At 40.6% G+C, this 19,631-nt stretch overlaps 1 protein-coding gene and 1 pseudogene across 2 annotated transcripts; one reads left to right on the top strand and one right to left on the bottom strand.

The window, feature by feature from the left end:
• Positions 1–1,585: 1,585 nt before the first annotated feature.
• LOC149402452 (uncharacterized) lies at positions 1,586–10,786 on the bottom strand. Of its 2 annotated transcripts, none has more exons than XM_089608150.1 (3): positions 10,576–10,786; positions 7,191–8,750; positions 1,586–1,895 (listed from the first exon to the last, which is right to left on the bottom strand). In XM_089608150.1, exons 2-3 carry the CDS (start codon positions 8,227–8,229, stop codon positions 1,885–1,887), a joined length of 1,050 nt encoding a protein of 349 aa, XP_089464276.1. In that variant the 5' UTR covers positions 8,230–8,750; positions 10,576–10,786; the 3' UTR covers positions 1,586–1,884. The 2 variants fall into 2 exon arrangements, 1 of the variants encoding a protein (XP_089464276.1); XR_016295971.1 differs by lacking the exons at positions 7,191–8,750; positions 10,576–10,786 and adding exons at positions 2,578–2,657; positions 3,227–3,310 and having other exon boundaries at positions 1,598–1,895.
• Positions 10,787–12,717: 1,931 nt separating this feature from the next.
• LOC149402453 (uncharacterized) lies at positions 12,718–17,471 on the top strand (annotated as a pseudogene).
• Positions 17,472–19,631: the final 2,160 nt, after the last annotated feature.

A 19,631-nucleotide genomic window follows, 5' to 3' on the forward strand; every position in this document is an offset into this window, starting at 1 on the left:
TCACGAGCTGGGCGGCGAGCGCGGTGCCACATTTGCGTGCCCAGTTTTCCCGTTGACGCTGGCTAGACCAAGTAGGTCCGGCGGACGCACGCCTTTGAAACCCATTTGTAACTCGCTGCCTTTCGGCTCACGAGCTGGGCGGCGAGCGCGGTGCCACATTTGCGTGGCCAGGTTTCCCGTGGACGCTGGCTAGACCAGATACGTCCGGCGGACGCAAGCATTTGAAACCCATTTGTAATTCGCTAACTTTCGGCTCACGAGCTAGGCGGCGAGCGCGGTGCCACATTTGGGTGGCCAGGTTTCCCGTGGATGCTGACTAGACCAAGTACGTCCGGCGGACGCACGCCTTTGAAATCCATTTGTAACTCGCTGCCTTTCGGCTCACGAGCTGGGCGGCGAGCGTGGTGCCACATTTGCGTGGCCAGGTTTCCCGTGGTTGCTGGCTAGACCAGATACGTCCGGCGGACGCAAGCCTTTGAAACCCATTTGTAACTCGCTGCCTTTCGGCTCACGAGCTGGTCGGCGAGGGCGGTGCCACATTTGGGTGGCCAGGTTTCCCGTGGACGCTGGCTAGACCAGATACGTCCGACGGACGCAAGCCTTTGAAACCCATTTGTAACTCGCTGCCTTTCGGCTCACGAGCTGGGCGGCGAGCGCGGTGCCACATTTGCGTGGCCAGGTTTCCTGTGGACGCTGGCTAGACCAGATACGTCCGGCGGACGCAAGCCTTTGAAACCCATTTGTAACTCCCTGCCTTTCGGCTCACGAGCTGGGCGGCGAGCGCGGTGCCGCATTTGTGTGGCCGTTCCACCTCACGAGCAAGGCACCCTTGGGTGCGCGGGTCGTGTGATTGGCGGGGTTAGGTGTAGACTTGATCCCCCGGCGAGTGTGGCACCTTAGTGCATTGGTCGCGTTTTCGGGTTGAGTCTCTTGGGTCGAGTCTTGTGCCCTTGTGAACGCGACGCCATGGCACGCGCGTCACGCTTGGGGACTCAATTGGCACATTCTTCCTCTCACGAGAGCGTCGTGGAGTGAATTTTGGTTTACCGTTTAGGGGCGATTTTTGTTGCGTGTGCGAGAGCATTTAGATTTATCATCGAATCTTGTGAGTCTATCGTCGACTGGTGACTCTGAAGTTGGAGATTTTTGACACGAGGACCTTCAAGTTGATCCGTGGGTTTTGGGGCTCAACTTGAGGAATAGACTCAACTCGAGGAGTTACACGTAAGGTCGACTCGAGGGTCAGTAAGACGTAGAGCTGGCACGAAGGCTTATCAGTCGACTCGTGAACCCGGACCTATCCTCGAGGAGTGATCTCAACTCGAGGAGTCGTGTAGAGCCGGCACGAGGAGTAGTCAGTCGACTCGTGGACTCGGAACTCAACTCGAGGAGTGAACTTAACCCGAGGAGTCCTGTAGGGTCGGGATGAGGAGTGACTTGTCGACTCGTGGGCTCGGTACTCGACTCGAGGAGTGAACTCAACTCGAGGAGAAATGTGGAGTCGGCACGAGGGGTAGCCTGTCGACTCGTGGACTCGGTACCCGACTCGAGGAGTGAACTCAACTCGAGGAGAAATGTAGCGCGTACTTTTATTTAATATTTTAATAAAACTGAAAATACCGTTTTAAATTCAAAATCATAAATTTTTTTTTTATAAAAACATAATACTTTCTTTTTATTTCAAAATGCTAATATTCAACTATTAGAAGTCTAGAAAATAAAAGGACAATAATTATACATCCTCAAACATAGTAGAGTGAGTGCGGAAATTTAAAACATAGACTTAGATTAGAAGGTCATAATTAGTACTAAAATAGATAACTAATTATATATTTGCCACTAGCCACATCGCAAGTCGTCTCATCGTCTTCGTTCTGTAACCAACTACTCGTTTCCTGAAAAAGAGTTTGAGAAAAAGGGGTGAGCTATAAAGCTCAGTAAGTAAACCTCATGCACGTGAATGATGACATGATAATGAAACCTATATCTCTAAATTATTTTGCATCTCGTTTATTTAAATCTTTCTCTTTGATTTGAGCGCTCAGTGTGTGCCTACGCTTTTGGTACCAATAGACCGTGGTTAAAGAACCTGTTAAACCTTTATTGGATCCATTATTCTATGCTAGAGGGAGAAGAGTACGAATTAAACCATGGAATCGTACACCACTCAATACTCCCGCCGAAACGGGCTCATTGTCCCCATCATGAATAGGAAAATAAGGGACCTTCCCTAGCATAGTCATTCATTTCATTAAAAACATTTTCAGTCCCTGGATACGCCGGTCCTCCGCGCCCCTTGCCATTGCGCCCTCCAGACATAAACACACACCCTTTACGTTATGAAAAGCATTTTCATATCATTATGAGTGCTTTATTCCTTTATTCTTTAAAAACATTGGATTCGTGAGTCTTGAACAGTCTATCATGATATGTTATGCATGAGATCTAAATTTCATATGTAATATTCTATCATGACATATATCAATCAATCAACCATATAATAGATAATTCACACAAACATATAATCATACGTAAATTAAACCCATTAACTAATGCAAGTAAGTAAGGTTTACTTACCTGAAAAACTCAAAAAGATGTCTAAGACTAAGAGAATTGAAACTCGACCATTCACGACGAAGTTGCCTCCGATAATTTTACTGTATTTGTTAAAGTAAAGATTAATAATATGAAACGTATAATTATGGTTACGAAGAGACTTTTGATAGTCTTAAGTTTATTATTCATGTAACATAAATATTAAGGTGATACATATATACTTGATATATGTTTAATCTATGAAATATATATATATATATATATAGACATTTATATTTTCTTAAAACTATATATATATATATATGAATAATATAGGTTGTTGATCTCTTATATATATATATATATATGTATATATATATATGTATATATATATATATATATATTTATGTGTGTGTTTTATAAAATGGTAGTGAAAAATACTTTGGAGTGTTAAAATCAATATAGTAACGTACAATTGTATCAGCTTTGGATTGAAGTTCCTTATTAATTATTATTATTGGTATTTGTCAAAGAAGAAAAAAAATAATAACGTTATGAACAATTAATAATTATAACATGAATTAATAATAGGACAAAAACAAGGTCTAATATATTGCACTAGTTTAATATAAAAAAAATGTTGTACGTACATAATAAAACAAACAAAAAAGAAGGGAGAGAGTGGGTTTACCAAAACAAGGAGCACCACTTAGAGAAAACTCATGAGAGAAGAAAGAAATAAATCGGCATAATACTTTGTGTGTGTATATATTTTGTGGAGAAAAATGAATGGAAAGAACTTGTATTTATAGGAGGGAACTAGTGTTAGTGTGTAAAATATGTACACAAGTTTGATTTGTCAAAAATTGTGTACCACCGTAATAGAAGTTGATTTTCTTTCCTTCTACAGAATACGTCAGTAGAAAACTTGGGAAGTGGGTTTGAAAACTATCAAATAATGTTACACGTATTTACATATCACCCTAATAAAATTATACGCAGTAAAAAATATTTTATGTAAAAATGTAGTTAGTTGATAATATTGACTAAGGAGCGAAGGAAAGTCTTTATATACTGTAAAGTTATTTTGAAATAATATATATATAATTCATGCATATATATATATATACACACATTCAGATTTAACAATATGACTACAGTAGGTGTTACAATTTTCTACCCTCTAAAATAAATTTCGTCCTCGAAATTAAACGTACCAAAAAGATGAGGGTATTTTGCACGCATCTCTTCTTCTCGCTCCCATGTCGCTTCTTCCACGGGATGATTTCTCCAAAGGACTTTGACTAGAGAGATAGCCTTTGACCTTAGTTCTCTCAGTTCACGATCTAGAATACGTACTGGAACCTCCTCGTAGGACAAATCACTTCGAAGAGCTAGTGGTTTGTAATTCAATACGTGAGACGGATCAGACACGTATTTCTTCAACATTGAAACGTGGAAAACATTGTGAACACCAGTCAACGATGGCGGTAAAGCCAACTCATAAGCTAAAGTTCCAATGCGTTTCAAAATCTCGAAAGGCCCAATGAAACGAGGACTAATCTTCCCTTTAACACCAAATCTCATCACTCCTTTCATCGGAGAGATCTTCAAGAATACCATGTTACCAACTTCAAACTCTAACGGCTTTCTTCTCTTATCAGCATAACTCTTTTGTCTGCTTTGAGCTGTACGCATTCGACGTCGAATCTTATCAACAATCTCCGCTGTTTGTTGGATCATGTCGGGACCCAATAACTTTCTCTCTCCAACTTCATCCCAGTGAATTGGTGACCTACATTTCCTCCCATAAAGAGCTTCATAAGGTGCCATGCCGATCGTTGCTTGATAACTGTTATTGTAAGAAAGCTCGACCAGAGGTAAAAACTTATCCCATGAACCTGGAAAGTCGATCACACAAGCTCTCAACATGTCCTCTAAGGTCTGAATCGTTCTCTCTGATTGACCATCAGTCTGGGGATGAAAAGCAGTACTAAACCTCAGTTGTGTCTCCATAGCTTTGTGCAAGCTTCTCCAGAAGGTAGAAGTGAACTTTGGATGTCGATCTGATACTATTGACAAAGGCACTCCATGCAGTCTCACAATTTCTGCTACGTACAACTCAGCATATTGATCCATATTGTATGTCTTCTTGACTGGGAGAAAGTGAGCTGACTTGGTGAGACGATCAACAATCACCCAAATCGAATTGTAACCTTTTTGGGTCTTTGGTAGCCCGACTACAAAATCCATCCCCACGTGCTCCCATTTCCATTCTGGTATCATAAGTGGCTGCAAGAGACCAGAAGGGCGTTGATGTTCAGCTTTCACTTGTTGGCAAGTCAAACAATGCTCAATGAACTCAGCAATGTCTTTCCGCATACCAACCCACCAATAGTGTTGACTCAAATCCCGGAACATCTTAGTACCATCGGGGTGTACCAAATACGGAGTAAAATGAGCTTCATTTAGAATCTCTTTCTTCAGCTCTTCGATGTTGGGAACAAACAAGCGATTTCCATATCTCAGGACTCCATCACCCGTTATGCAGAACTCGTGTAATTTTCCAGCTTCTACACGAGCTTTGTACTGAGCAACTAATGGGTCTCTTAACTGGGCAGACTTAATCCTTTCGAGTAGAGTGAGTTGCACTGATAACATGGCAAGATAGCTTGGATCTTCTCGAGGTACCATTTCCAATTCAAAATCATAGATCTCACGCCTCAAATGATATGGTATGAATTGCAATATTGAGAGTCTTCCATGATTTTTTCTACTCAAAGCATCTGCAACTACATTTGCCTTCCCTGGGTGGTAGCTAATATTGCAATCATAGTCCTTTACCAATTCAAGCCATCTACGTTGCCGCATATTCAGATCCTTCTGTGTGAAGATATACTTGAGACTTTTGTGGTCCGTAAAAATCTCACATTTAACTCCATACAAGTAATGCCTCCAAATCTTCAAAGCAAAAACAATCGCAGCCAACTGGAGATCATGGGTAGGATAATTCTTGTCGTAATCCTTTAACTGTCGAGAAGCATAAGCTATTACTTTCCCATGTTGCATTAACACGCACCCGAGTCCATTTTTAGAAGCATCACTATATATCACAAACCCCTCAGTTCCTGCTGGAATTGCTAGGACAGGTGCTGACGTCAATCGCTTCTTCAACTCTTGACAGCTCTCTTCACACTTTGGGGTCCACAAAAACTTGACATTTTGCCTTGTCAATTGGGTCATTGATGATGCGATTCGAGAAAATCCATCTACAAAGCGCCGATAATAGCCGGCCAAACCAAGAAAGCTTCGCACCTCCTTTGCGTTATTTGGTGTAGGCCAATTTTTGATGGCCTCCACTTTGCTTGGATCCACGGCTATACCATCTTTAGAGACAACATGCCCAAGAAAAGGAACGTGATCTAGCCAGAACTCACATTTTGAGAACTTAGCGTACAATTGCTTGTCTCGCAGCGTGTCTAACACTATTCGTAGATGTCTTTCATGCTCCGCCCCAGACCGCGAATATACTAGTATGTCATCGATGAAAATGATGACAAATTGATCCAAGTATTCCTTGAATACTCGATTCATCAAGTCCATAAATGCGGCAGGTGCATTAGTCAAACCAAAAGGCATTACCAAGAATTCATAATGCCCATACCTTGTTCGAAATGCACTCTTTGACACATCATCCTCGTTTATCTTCAATTGATGGTATCCTGACCGTAGATCAATCGTTGAGAAATGGCTAGCCCCCTATAATTTATCAAACAAGTCTTAGATACGAGGTAGTGGGTACTTGTTCTTTATCGTGACCTTATTCAATTCACGATAATCAATGCACAACCTCATAGACCCATCTTTCTTCTTAACAAACAAAACTGGAGCTCCCCAAGGCGAAAAACTAGGTCGGATAAAACCCTTGTCGAGTAGCTCCTGCAACTGCTCTTTCAACTCCTTTAACTCAGCAGGTGCCATCCGATATGGGGCCTTAGAAATTGGAGCCGTACCAGGGAAAAGGTCAATCGAGAATTTAATCTCTCGATCTGGAGGCAACCCTGGCAATTCATCAGGAAAGATATCAGGATACTCGCACACTACTCGTACATCCTTTACTGACGATCCCTCGTTCGTATCAGCTAAGATTGATGCCAAGTAACAAACACATCCCTTGAGCAACATCTTTCTAGCCTTCATTACGGAGATGATAGGAATACGTAACTTGGGCTTAACTCCAGAGAAGTTAAACTCTGGCTCATTTGGGGGTTTAAAAGTTACCACCTTCTTGTGACAATCAATGGTGGCATGATATTTGTGTAGCCAATCCATCCCAAGAATTACATCAAAATCATGAATATTGAGGATGACAATATTGGCAGCTAAAACGTGATCTCCAATCTTTATAGGGCATTTATCCAGACTATTCCTTGACTCCATCACTTCTCCAGATGGAGTGGACACGCTAAATAATGAGGTAGTGGACGAAGGCGTTTTGCCGATCTTATCAGCAAACATCACACTAATAAAGGAATGGCTTGCTCCTGAATCTATGAGAACTCTACAAGCTAGACCGTAAACATCCATAACACCTAACAAATCAATAAAAGAATTAAAGCATGCCATAAACTAGTGAAAAGGCGCTTGGAGTATACCTGTAACAACAGATGGTGATTCCTCTGCTTCTTTCTCTGTCAAGGTGAACACTCTTGCATGCATTTTATTTTGGCCATTAGCGCTCTTGTTGAATGTCCCAATGTTTGTTTTGCAATGTGGAGCAATATGCCCTGGCTTCCCACACCTAAAGCATGTGTTGGTTCCATAGAGGCATTCCCCACGATGCTCTTTGCCACACTTTGGACAAGTTGATCGTTGTTGCTTATCTTGTGGGTTTCCACCTCGGTTGTTGTTGCCCTCAAACTTCCTCTTTTGATTATTTCCTTGATTCCCCCATGACTTCCCTTTTGATCCACCTCCACTGGAACTGCCATGCTGAGTCTTGATCTCTTCATGAGTTGTCATCTGGGTTCTCTCAATTAAAAGTGCTTTGCTCACCACTTTGCAATACTCAGTTAGCTCAAAAGGAATAATAGCCTCCTTGATACGAGGCCTTAATCCACTTTCAAGCCGACTAGCTCTACTGAGATCTGTGGCCACCAAAGAAGGAGCAAACTTTGACAGCCGAGTAAAGTCAGCTTCATATTCGGCTACCGTCTTGCTACGCTGTTGCATCTTTATAAACTCGTCCTCCTTCTGCCTACGGACACTTTCGGGGAAATACTTGTCGTAAAATGCATCCCGAAATCCATTCCAAGTGAGGAGACCATCATCTTCATGTTGACGTTGCACCATAAGCCACCAATCATGAGCACTTCCTTGAAGCATGTACGCAGCACGCGACACTTTTTCCTCTTCAGTGCAAGGCAACACCGTAAAGGTCTTCTCGATCTCAGTCAACCATTTATCAGCTTCTAATGGGTCAGTGGTTCCACCAAAAACAGGAGGAGACAACTTCTTGAATTCAACGATGGTGTTGTGTGGTTGTGCATCACGGCGAGGAGCTTCACGAGCTTGAGCTTGGCCTAGAGCAGTCATTTCTTGCAGGAAGGCCTCCATTGTCAAGGGTTCACCTTGACGGCCATTCTGACTTCCCCAATGATTCTCTCCAGTTCCGTTGCCCCGAGTCACAACCATTCTTTATAGAATGCAATAAAAATAATAGTTTCAGTTATCGATAAAATATAACTTGAACTATCATAGCCATAGTAACTAAAATTATCATTATTTATATTCTATCTTACCGAACGATTCCGATTTGACTTCTCCGCGATGTGACGTAGTGGGCAAATAAGTCTACAAAACCGAATCTAAAAACCTTGAGCTCTGATACCAAAAACTGTAGCACGTACTTTTATTTAATATTTTAATCAAACTGAAAATACCGTTTTAAATTCAAAATCATAATTTTTTTTAATAAAAACATAATACTTTCTTTTTATTTCAAAATGCTAATATTCAACTATTAGAAGTCTAGAAAATAAAAGGACAATAATTATACATCCTCAAACATAGTAGAGTGAGTGCGGAAATTTAAAACATAGACTTAGATTAGAAGGTCATAATTAGTACTAAAATAGATAACTAATTATATATTTGCCACTAGCCACATCGCAAGTCGTCTCATCGTCTTCGTTCTGTAACCAACTACTCGTTTCCTGAAAAAGAGTTTGAGAAAAAGGGGTGAGCTATAAAGCTCAGTAAGTAAACCTCATGCACGTGAATGATGACATGATAATGAAACCTATATCTCTAAATTATGGTTACGAAGAGACTTTTGATAGTCTTTAAGTTTATTATTCATAGATATGGAATTCATGTACAAGATTGCTGAAATGCAATGTATGTCACCTCATGCTTTGTTCCTTGGAGTGTGAATAAATGAACTGGCCAGTGTCCAAATTGAGTCCTGACTCTTTTGGATGAAACAATGTGACTTGTTAGCTCCTCGTCAATACATTGTTTCTAACTTATTCACAAGCGACAAAGGAGTTGAGGAAATAACAGCTAGAAGGGTAAAATGGTAATTTAGTAAATCCCGACTAGCTGATGACATTCATGAAGGGTAAACATAGATAATATTCAGTGGATCCGCTCATCATAATTAGGTCGAATTCTTGAGTAGAAAATAAATTCATTTGAACCGAGAGATTTTCAGTGTCAGCTCTTTAGTGGAGTCAGTTGGCATTAAGCTAAACTTGGAAAAGGTTTGTGAACTTTTGAGTCCAAGTGTTTAGCTAAAGCTTTGTTCATTTGGGTCCATGAGGTCACTGTCACGAATCACATCGATAGGAATAGTTAAACTGGAAGCTAAGTCAAAACAAAAACGAAAATTGTCAAAAGGGTATTTTTGTCTTTTGAGACATAGGATGAAATGAATGTCAATAAATTTTTTGACATGGTCATTTGATGACAAGTAACACTCGGCCATAATAAGATTAATTGGGCCTTGTGGATTAATTTCATTCCATAAGAATTTTATTTAAAATTCTTAATGGGCCTTTTTCATGTTGTCATGAACAAGTGGAAAAGCTTCTAGAAGGCCTTTCTTGAATGAGATAGGCGCCCATAATACCCAAAGAAAGAGAGAATATTTTGTGCATAAATGTATCATGATACTTGCCAAAAGAAAAAGAGGAAACAAATTTCCCAATGTGGGAAAGTATATGGGCGGCCGAGACAAGTCAAAGAGGGAGAGAATAAATGAGGAAACAAATCCATGTGGCATAGGTGATGCCTTACACGCCCAAATTGAAAAGGGAAACAAGGGATTTCTTCATGAATATGTGATATTCAATATAGAAGAGGAAACTACCTTATTGAAGGTAAAGCCTCTCCTATAAATAGGAGCCTCATTCTTCTCATTTTTCTCATTCCACATAAGTTAGAGATTGAGAGCTTCTCTCTCTAGAACTTGTGGTTGCCGCTCCTCTTCTCTCTCTCTCTAGTTTATTTTCGATTTTTCTTGTTTTGGCACCTAGGTCCTCACTCGACCTAGTGTTTAGCTCTGCGACTTCAAGACTCGTTCTTAAGTCGTAGTGTTTAAAAGTGCCCACTCGCTAATTCCTTTATTTTGAGTGATTTAGTGATAGAAACTTTCGTGGTTGCTCGAGGTGCCGAGGAAAGAAAGAGAGACGTGCTGCGAGGGGAGACGAGCGTTGCAACTTTCTAAGAGCTTCTCAAAGATCAAGCTTCAAGAAAGGTTAGTAAACTTCTTAGCTCATATTAGTTTTTAAGTACATGTACTTGCACTTTATCTAGGTTAGTAAAAAAACTGTTTTTACTTGTAAAAGAAAATTTTTAAAATTCCGCCGCTTACCGAAGCGTTAATTATTTTCTTAAACCCTAGATCGGTTCCAACAATAACATAAATTAATAATAGGAAAAAAAACAAGGTCTAATATATGGCACTAGTTTAATATACAAAAAATGTTGTACGTACATAATAAAACAAACAAAAAAGAAGGGAGAGAGTGGGTTTACCAAAACAAGGAGCACCACCTAGAGAAAACTCATGAGAGAAGAAAGAAATAAATCGGCATAATACTTTGTGTGTGTATATATTTTGTGGAGACAAATGAATGGAAAGAACTTGTATTTATAGGAGGGAACTAGTGTTAGTGTGTAAAATATGTACACAAGTTTGATTTGTCAAAAATTGTGTACCACCGTAATAGAAGTTGATTTTCTTTCCTTCTACAGAATACGTCAGTAGAAAACTTGGGAAGTGGGTTTGAAAACTATCAAATAATGTTACACGTATTTACATATCACCCTAATAAAATTATACGCAGTAAAAAATATTTTATGTAAAAATGTAGTTAGTTGATAAAATTGACTAAGGAGCGAAGGAAAGTCTTTATATACTGTAAAGTTATTTTGAAATAATATATATATAATTCATGCATATATATATATATACACTCATTCAGATTTAACAATATGACTACAGTAGGTGTTACAAGAAATGTAGAGTCGGTGATGAGAATCAAGGAGCTAAAGTGGATGCAAGTGATCAAGGAGTTCAAATGGATACAAGTGGACCTGAGATGACTAAAAGAAAACTTTCAAGTGATCCATTAAGTTTGCCTAGTGGGCCTCTCACAAGGTTTAAGGCCAAACAATTCAAAGAGGCTCTAAATGGGCTGATTCAACAAGTTAGCTCATTTGGGCCCAAAGTTGAGGCAAATCTAAAGCAAGAGAGCCTAATTACAATGATTAAGGTTCTACAAGAGTAATCAGAATGCGTAGGTCGTTTTTAGGAATTGGATCCACATTTCTAACAATAAATAAGGCTGTTCACTCTTTTGGGAGTTACTTTTGTAATCACTCAGAATAGTTGGACGAATTTGGGGTGTTTATACCCCTTTAGTGTGTTGTTTTGTGTGTTTTTACGTCAAAACTTTCAGTTTCAATGTTATAAGGGCTGAGAGTTATTTGCATTTAGATTTCAGCTTTTATTACTAGTGTCTTAAATGTTGTTTTTAGAGCTGTTGGAGCAAAACGTTTTTGGCTGATTGTAAAGCCTCTCCAAGGCTATAAATAAGTGTTTAGGAGAATGTAATCAGGAACAATTCCCCTTTGAATGAAATATATGTGAGTTTGTGTCTTTCTTGTTCTTGAAAAGACTTTTTGAACTTATCAAGTTTTCTTGTGGCGTTCAGCAACTTGACTTATCATCTTGATTCTTAAGTGATCATCTTGAGTATCTTGGTGTGGCGTCATATATATTGTAGGCTTGGTTCTTATCTCTCTAGATATTGGGTCAAGTCTCAACATTCTAGTCCTTTGCAGATCTTGGGGTCTTTTTCCAATCATTGTTATTGGGTCTTATCACATTTGTTGGTAAGGATCATATCATTTGGTATCAGAGCTTGGGTTCTAAGGAAAAGTTTGTCTATCATTTATTTTAATTTTCGTTTGTGTCATTTCAAGTAAAAAAAAACAAAAAAAAACAAAAAAAAAAACACAAAAAAACAAAACACAAAAAAAGCACAAAAAAAGTAGGTTTTCCCCATTTTTTTTTTTTTCGCACAACTTTCAGTTTTATTTGTTTTCTTATCATTATAATTTAAAAAAAAAAGGCAAAAAAAAGGAAGAAAAAAAAAAGCAAAAAAAAAAGCGAAAAAAAAGCAAAAAAAAAAAAGCAAAAAAAAGAAAAAGCCAAATGAAGAAAGAATTCAGTCTATCGTTGTAGTATTTTTGTTTGTTTTGTTTTATGGTCTGATTCTAGAATTGGTAATTGAGCATTTTAGTTTACATAGTGTGGGTTGTTTATCTCATATCTTATCCTTTGCTTTTGAGTCTCGTGATTTGTTGAGTTGTTTCACACATTGAATTGCTACTCGAAACACTTGTTGTTTACTTAGTCTGATTAAGAACAAAAGAAAACACTAGAGTGGAAAAAGGCAAGAGTGTGAGATTATTTGAGGGTAAAAGCCATTTTATTTCTAAACACGAGTGTTGAGCGGATACATTATTGAGAGAAACACGTGAGCGAGTGTTTGTGAGGTCCTCTAACAGATACGTTTTTTTTTAATAAAAAAAATATATATATTTTAAATGTCAGGAAACGAATCTGATCGTGGGAGATACGTACAACCACCACTTAATCGAAATCTTCAAATGGAGGCATTCGTGGCGTTGATGACGGAGAAGTTTGAGCAACTAAATGCGAGGATTGATGGAATAGAAGGGATGGCAGCAAATCATGCACCAAATGTTCCCAATAGACGAGCACAAAGAGCTGAAGAAGAGGGTGATGTATCGGAAGGTGTTGAAGACGAGGTTGCTGAAGATGGTGGAGAAGAGCGTCAACATAACCGGGGCAGGTTTGGGCGTGGTAATGGGAATAGAGAAGCTAGGAGGGGAAGGCCTGGAAGGGATGATGATTTGGGGAGTATAAAGGTGACCATACCTTCTTTTCAGGGGAGAAATGAACCTGAAGTCTATTTGGAGTGGGAGCAAAAGATAGAGATGGTGTTCGAGTGTCATAACTACTCGGAGATGAAGAAGGTGAAGCTCGCAGCGATTGAGTTCACTGATTATGCCATAATATGGTGGGATCAATTGTTGAAAGAAAGGAGGAGAAATAGAGAGCGCACGGTGGAGACATGGGAGGAGATGAAAGCCATCATGAGGCGGCGATTCATTCCAAGTTATTACCATCGGGAGTTGTACAACAAATTGCAGCGTCTAACTCAAGGAATAAAGAGTGTAGATGAGTATTTCAAGGAGATGGAGGTGGCAATGATAAGGGCAAACGTGGTGGAGGACAGAGAAGCAACGATGGCCAGATTCTTGCATGGACTAAATCGTGAGATAGCGGATGTCGTGGAGATGCAACATCACGTGGAGTTGACCGATATGGTGCACCAAGCCATCAAAGCGGAGCAGCAACTAAAGCGAAGGAACATGGCTAGGAGAGGACCAAGTATGTCGTCAACAAATTCGTGGAGGGCAGCCTCTAGACGAGATGAATTTCAAGCAAACAAGCCTAAATTTGACACTTTGAAAAACGTCGTACAACAACCAGGGGCTACACAAGGTAACAAAGAGGCTAATTCTACTAAAACACGTGATATAAAGTGTTTCAAATGTAGAGGTTCAGGACATATAGCCAGCGAGTGCCCAAACAAGAGGGTTATGGTGATAAACGCACAAGGTCAGCTTGAGTCGGAGGATGAGGAAGATGAAGTAGATGAGGACATGCCACCACTTGAGGATTGCAGCGATGGTGAATACCCAGTCGATGGAGAACTATTAGTGGCGAGGAGAGCTCTTAGTGCACAAGTGAAGAAAGAAGAAAATAATCAGCGCGAGAATTTGTTTCATACTCGATGCTTCGTGAACCGGAAAGTGTGTAGTGTGATTATTGATGGAGGAAGTTGCACGAATGTCGCGAGCAATGAACTTGTCGAGAAATTGGCGCTGCCTACCTTGAAGCATCCACGACCCTACCGTCTTCAATGGCTTAATGATAGTGGAAACATCAAGGTGACAAAACAAGTTCTTGTGGCATTTTCGATTGGCAAGTATGAAGATCAGGTGCTTTGTGATGTGGTACCGATGGAAGCTTGTCACATGCTTTTGGGAAGGCCATGGCAATATGATAGGAGGGTCTCACATGATGGTTTCACCAATCGATACTCTTTTACTCTTAAAGAGCAACCTGTTACACTTGTACCATTAAGTCCCAATCAAGTTCTTGCTGATCAATTGAAATTACAAACAAAAAGAGAAAAAGAAAAAGAAAAAGAAAAAGAAAAAGAAAAAGAAAAAGAAAGAGAAAAAGAAAAGGAAAGAGAAAAAGATGAAAAAAAGGAATTTGAAAAGAAAGAGAGAAACATGAGTGAAAAAGTTAGTCTCATGGCAAAAAAAAGTGAGATCAAGAGGGCATTATTCACCCATCAGCCCCTTATAGTACTCATGTACAAGGAGGCCTTTTTATGTACTGATGATCTTGCCGGATCTTTGCCGAGCAACGTTTTCTCTCTTTTGCAGGAATTTGTAGATGTGTTTCCGGAAGAGGTACCTCCTGGTTTACCTCCTATTCGAGGGATCGAACATCAAATCGACTTTGTTCCTGGCTCCACAATCCCAAATCGACCAGCCTATAGAAGTAATCCGGAGGAGACTAAGGAACTTGAGCGGCAAGTCAGTGAGCTAATGGAGAAGGGACATGTGAGAGAAAGCATGAGTCTGTGTGCTGTTCCGGTGATTCTAGTGCCGAAGAAGGATGGGACATGGAGAATGTGTGTTGATTGTCGAGCCATCAACAACATCACGGTAAAGTATCGACATCCTATTCCTCGTTTAGATGATATGCTGGATGAATTGCATGGATCGTGTGTGTTTTCTAAAATTGATCTTAAGAGTGGATATCATCAGATTAGAATGAAAGAAGGAGATGAGTGGAAAACTGCATTTAAGACAAAATATGGATTGTATGAATGGTTAGTTATGCCTTTTGGGTTAACCAATGCCCCGAGTACATTCATGAGACTTATGAACCATGTTTTACGTACTTTCCTTGGACATTTTGTTGTTGTCTACTTTGATGATATTCTGATTTATAGTAAAAACCTTGAGGATCATGTTGCACATCTAAAATTGGTTTTAGAAGTTTTGAGGAAAGAAAGCTTATTTGGAAATCTTAAGAAATGTACATTTTGCACGGATAAGCTTGTGTTTCTTGGTTTTGTTGTAAGTGCTAAAGGGATTGAAGTTGATGAGGAAAAGGTGAAGGCAATTCACGATTGGCCAACGCCTACTTCGGTAAGTCAGGTAAGAAGTTTTCATGGTTTGGCTAGTTTTTATCGACGATTTGTTCGAGACTTTAGTAGCCTTGCAGCGCCGCTAACCGAAGTCATCAAGAAGAACATCCCATTTAAATGGGGAGCTGAGCAAGAAAAGGCATTCAGACTGATCAAGAAAAAATTAACTAATGCTCCTTTGCTTATTTTGCCTAACTTCACTAAAACGTTTGAAATTGAGTGTGATGCTTCAGGTTTAGGAATTGGTGGAGTTTTGATGCAAGAAGGAAGACCAATTGCGTATTTTAGTGAAAAGTTGAGTGGGGCAGCCCTGAACTATCCTACTTATGATAAGGAATTATATGCATTGGTGAGGACTTTGGAAAATTGGCAGCACTATCTTTGGCCTAAAGAATTTGTGATACATACGGATCATGATTCGTTGAAGCATTTGAAGGGCCAACACAAATTGAATAGACGACATGCGAAATGGGTGGAGTTCATTGAAACATTTCCGTATGTGATCAAATATAAGCAAGGTAAGGAGAATGTTGTGGCAGATGCATTATCTCGCAGGTACGTTCTACTCTCTACTCTAGATTCTAAGTTGCTTGGATTTGAGTACATTAAGGAATTGTATGCTTCTGATTCTGATTTTGGGGCAGCCTTTGAATGTTGTTCTAATGGGGCGAATGGCAAATTTTTTATTCATGATGGTTTTCTATTTCGTGAAAATAAATTATGCATTCCTCATTCTTCATTACGTGAACTACTTGTTAGAGAAGCACATTCTGGTGGTTTGATGGGTCATTTTGGGGTAGCTAAGACATTGGGTATGTTGCATGAACATTTTTATTGGCCCCATATGAAACGAGATGTTGAAAAGATTTGTGAGCGATGCATAACTTGTAAACAGGCCAAGTCTAAACAACAACCACATGGTTTGTATACACCACTTCCGATTCCTAGTGCACCTTGGGTTGATATTTCAATGGACTTCGTTTTGGGATTACCAAGGACTAAGAGGGGGAGAGATTCTGTTTTTGTGGTCGTTGATCGATTTTCTAAAATGGCACATTTTATTGCATGTCACAAAACTGATAACGCATCAAACATTGCTGACCTGTTTTTCAAAGAGATTGTTAGGTTGCATGGCATGCCTCGCACAATTGTTTCTGATAGAGATGCGAGATTCTTGAGCTATTTTTGGAAAACGTTGTGGGGAAAGCTGGGAACAAAACTATTGTTTTCTACTACTTGTCATCCACAAACCGATGGGCAAACTGAAGTGGTAAATAGATCATTATCCACTTTGTTGCGTTCTATCATTCAAAAGAACCTGAAAGCTTGGGAAGATTGTTTGCCACATGTTGAATTTGCATATAATCGTAGTGTTCACTCTGCAACTAAGTTCTCTCCTTTTGAAATTGTTTATGGTTTTAATCCAATAACACCTTTGGATTTGATTCCTTTACCTATTGGTGAGCAAGTTAACTTGGATGGGAAAAAGAAGGCAGATCTTGTGAAACAGATTCATGAGAAGACAAGGCAAAACATAGAGCGACGGACTGAGCAATACGCAAAGAATGCCAACAAGAGCCGCAAGAAAGTGATTTTTGAGCCAGGGGACTGGGTTTGGTTGCACATGAGAAAGGAGCGATTGCCTGAACAAAGGCGTTCCAAATTACTTCCAAGGGGTGACGGACCATTCCAGGTTTTGGAGCGCATCAATGACAATGCCTACAAGCTTGACTTACCTGGTGAGTATGGTGTTAGTGCAAGCTTTAATGTTTCTGATCTATCATATTTTGATGTAGGTGATGATTTGAGGACAAATCGCTGTCAAGAGGGGGAGAATGATGAGAATCGAGGAGCTAAAGTGGATGCAAGTGATCAAGGAGTTCAAATGGATACAAGTGGACCTGAGATGACTAAAAGAAAACGTTCAAGTGATCCATTAAGTTTGCCTAGTGGGCCTCTCACAAGGTTTAAGGCCAAACAATTCAAAGAGGCTCTAAATGGGCTGATTCAACAAGTTAGCTCATTTGGGCCCAAAGTTGAGGCAAATCTAAAGCAAGAGAGCCTAATTACAATGATTAAGGTTCTACAAGAGTAATCAGAATGCCTAGGTCGTTTTTAGGCATTGGATCCACATTTCTAACAATAAATAAGGCTGTTCACTCTTTTGGGAGTTACTTTTGTAACCACTCAGAATAGTTGGACGAATTTGGGGTGTTTATACCCCTTTAGTGTGTTGTTTTGTGTGTTTTTACGTCAAAACTTTCAGTTTCAATGTTATAAGGGCTGAGAGTTATTTGCATTTAGATTTCAGCTTTTATTACTAGTGTCTTAAATGTTGTTTTTAGAGCTGTTGGAGCAAAACGTTTTTGGCTGATTGTAAAGCCTCTCCAAGGCTATAAATAAGTGTTTAGGAGAATGTAATCAGGAACAATTCCCCTTTGAATGAAATATATGTGAGTTTGTGTCTTTCTTGTTCTTGAAAAGACTTTTTGAACTTATCAAGTTTTCTTGTGGCGTTCAGCAACTTGACTTATCATCTTGATTCTTAAGTGATCATCTTGAGTATCTTGGTGTGGCGTCATATATATTGTAGGCTTGGTTCTTATCTCTCTAGATATTGGGTCAAGTCTCAACATTCTAGTCCTTTGCAGATCTTGGGGTCTTTTTCCAATCATTGTTATTGGGTCTTATCACATTTGTTGGTAAGGATCATATCAGTCGGCACGAGGAGTAGCTTGTCGACTCGTGGGCTCGGTACTCGACTCGAGGAGTGAACTCAATTCGAGGAGAAATGTAGAGTCGGCACGAGGGGTAGCCTGTCGACTCGTGGACTCGGTACCCGACTCGAGGAGTGAACTCAACTCGAGGAGAAATGTAGAGTCGGCACGAGGAGTAGCTTGTCGACTCGTGGACTCGGCACTAGAATCGAGGAGTGAACCCAACTCGAGGAGAAATGTGTATATCGTCTCTCTTTGGGACCTCCGGCCTAACCATCGTCTCCTTGAGACTTCGTTATACTTTTATCATTATTTTGTTTTTTGTTTTTGAGTTGTTGAGTTGATTGGGTATTGATCCCTGTTAGCCCCCCGAGTTTCTTGCGTTTGTGAGACGAAGACCAAGAAGCTCTCGTGTTGGAGGTATACAATAGTGTGTGTTGACATGTGTAGAATAACTTTTTATTGCAGTAAGGAGGGTTTTACAGCTTGCCTTGGTAACTGGCCTTTTTAGGGAAAATAAAATTACATGTTTGAAATAAAATGACAATAAGTTCAAGCGTAAATTCAATGACGAAAGTTGTGTCGGTCGTGGCCGTGAGTGCTAGGCGCGTGTTAGACAGTGCTCATCACCTCATTTTCTTTGTGCTAGAGGATTCTCCCTTTTGACAAGTCGGTTGCTCGGTCGGGGTCACCTTGCTAGTAAATGTGATGAACTCTTTGAGATGCCCACCTCGGATCAGAGAATCAATTCGCTTCCTAAGTTGGTAGCATTCGGTCGTCACGTGTCCGTGATCTCGGTGATATTCGCATTGCTTGCTTCTGTCCCTGGTCACGGGGTCCGTCTTTAACGGGGCCGGCGAGCCTAGCTTCTCCCTGTGTAAGCTCAGGATCCGGTCGGGTGTCACGTTGAGTGGGACGAAGGATTGCTAAGGGGCCGGAGAAGGATGGTCATTAGGGACTCGACCATTTCTACGCCTCTTCCTCCGCGAGCCGAGACCAGTGGCCGGTGCCATGAGTGTGGCGGCGCGTTTCTTGTTGGATGCGCGGTCAGCAACGTTGGGTGGTTGATGTCCCAAGACGACTTCTCTCTCGATCCCGCGTTGGACGTTGAGTTTTTCTCTCAAGTCGCTACCATGAGATTCCCTTCGGGAATTGAGGCAATCTCTCAAGTCTCCGGTGGCCGTCCGTATCACTTTAGGCGAGGGGACATCATCCGAGTGACATCCTCGACAGACGCCATGGCCATTGACGTCGTCACCTCCCCGGGGGTTTTGGACGCGGATGGTGAGCTTGGAGCATCCCTTTCGGGACCGAGAGGTCGAGCGTCCTCGAGTATTACTCGACACTTGACGCCTTGGCGTGGTCGCCCGAGGGTGTCCCCTCCAGGGCGCGTGCGTGTGCTCATTAGAAAGTTGACGTCTAGACGCGGTCGCCCGAGGGTATTTCCTTGGAAGCGTGCGCGTGCGTCCCCTTTCGTGAAAAGCGTGGTGGAGGTCGGTCTCGTTGGTTCTTGACTTTGCCACGTAGTCGGGGTCTTTCTCGTCGT

Source organism: Urtica dioica, chromosome 3 (genome assembly GCF_054948205.1).
Source record: "Urtica dioica subsp. dioica isolate 48M chromosome 3, U.dioica_male_clone48M_v1_H2, whole genome shotgun sequence".
In the NCBI taxonomy this organism is placed as follows: domain Eukaryota; kingdom Viridiplantae; phylum Streptophyta; class Magnoliopsida; order Rosales; family Urticaceae; genus Urtica; species Urtica dioica.